The 1,509-nt window shown below is 46.9% G+C and overlaps 1 protein-coding gene across 1 annotated transcript; it reads right to left on the minus strand.

Moving 5' to 3' along the window:
* Nucleotides 1-218: 218 nt before the first annotated feature.
* On the minus strand, nucleotides 219-1,231 carry LOC127315524 (uncharacterized). The gene is made up of 2 exons (XM_071824243.1): nucleotides 357-1,231; nucleotides 219-240 (listed from the first exon to the last, which is right to left on the minus strand). The coding sequence occupies exons 1-2, from the start codon at nucleotides 1,229-1,231 to the stop codon at nucleotides 219-221; spliced, it is 897 nt and encodes a 298-aa protein (XP_071680344.1).
* Nucleotides 1,232-1,509: the final 278 nt, after the last annotated feature.

Raw genomic sequence — 1,509 nt, forward strand, 5'->3', positions numbered from 1 at the left:
GCACCGTGATCAAGATCTTCTACGCGCTTTTGCAAGCGGCAAGTGATCGTCTACCGCAGCAATAAGAGCCTAGTCTTATAGGCTTTGGAAATCTTCAAGGGTGAGTCTCGATCATCCCCTCGTTGCTCCCGTCTTCTAGATTGCATCTTGGCTTGGATTGCGTTCTCGCGGTAGGAAATTTTTTGTTTTCTATGCAACGAATCCCTACAGAGGTGTACTCAACCATCATGTCCTCCGTTCCTGTAGGGTCCTCTGATGGAAGGAGAGTAATGGCGTTGCTCGGTCCCGAGGGAATGTCTTGCGAACAGCCAGCTCCATCGGTGCCATCTGGATGAAGGTTGAAGTTGGCTTCAAACCTTCTCCCTCGAGGTGCGTTGCGTCCATGGGATTGCTGGTACAGAATGGCCAGATGCCTTGGGATCTTGCACTTGTCAGTGGGGTGCGTGTAGCATCCACACTTGTTGCAAAGCTTAGATTTGTCAAACTTGGACTTTCCAGTGCCTTTCCCACGGTCTGAGTTTCTGGGCTTCCTGTTCCGGTTGCGCTTTCGCTTACCATTGAAGTTCGAGGGCTTTCCTTTGAAACCACCATCAAACTTTCGTCCGTTCGCGACATTCATATGAACTTCAGGTAGAGATTGAGAACCAACCGGGCGCTGAGAGCCATTCTTAGCGAGTAGCTCATCATGCTTTTCAGCCTGAAGTAAGATATGAATAAGATCGGAATATACTTGGTGGTCGCGAGCACGGTACTGTTGCTGGAGGATTCTGTCAGATGGGAGCATAGTCGACAGAGTTTTCTCTATCTTCTCCACATCAGTAGGTTCCTTCCCGCAAAAGCGTAACTTGGAACTGATCTTATGAACCTCGTGATTGTACTCTCCGATGGACTTGAAGTCCTGAAGACGGAGGTGAGTCCAATCATGGAGTGCTTCTGGCAGGACAACTGCCTTCTGCTGTTCATACCTCGTTTTGAGGGCCTGAAACAAGGCACTAGGGGATTCCTCCTCCAAGTACTCAGACTTGAGATCTGGGTGAATATGGTGCCTTATAATGTATAAGGCGGTATACTTCTGTTCTTCTGTTAGTGGCGTGACTCCAGCGGGCAGTGGATCCTGATCAGCCTGGATTGCACGCACTATCCCACGAGATGCAAGAGCGATCTTCGTGTCCATGGCCCAAGTAGGGTAGTTGTGGCCATTGAGGGCGAGTGCCTCAAATTCTCGAGCCATCGGTTACCTACATGGGTAAACCAGAGATTATTAATTTACACTTGGTAAACCAAAAACCATCATGGTTATGTTGTAATGAAGGTTGCAAAATTAAGGATGATTTCAAGAAGTGGGCTTGAAACCATTAGTGTGAACTTCAAATTGTTAAGTATGACACGTTGTAGATACTCCCCAAAGAAAATTTCGGGGTCCATCTCTCAGCACTAGAGAGTATAATCTGATAAAATCAGTAGATACTCATATTTCTAGTACCTTGTGTCATAACTTAATAAAATATA

The sequence above is a fragment of the Lolium perenne genome, chromosome 7, assembly GCF_019359855.2.
Source record: "Lolium perenne isolate Kyuss_39 chromosome 7, Kyuss_2.0, whole genome shotgun sequence".
Taxonomy (NCBI): domain Eukaryota; kingdom Viridiplantae; phylum Streptophyta; class Magnoliopsida; order Poales; family Poaceae; genus Lolium; species Lolium perenne.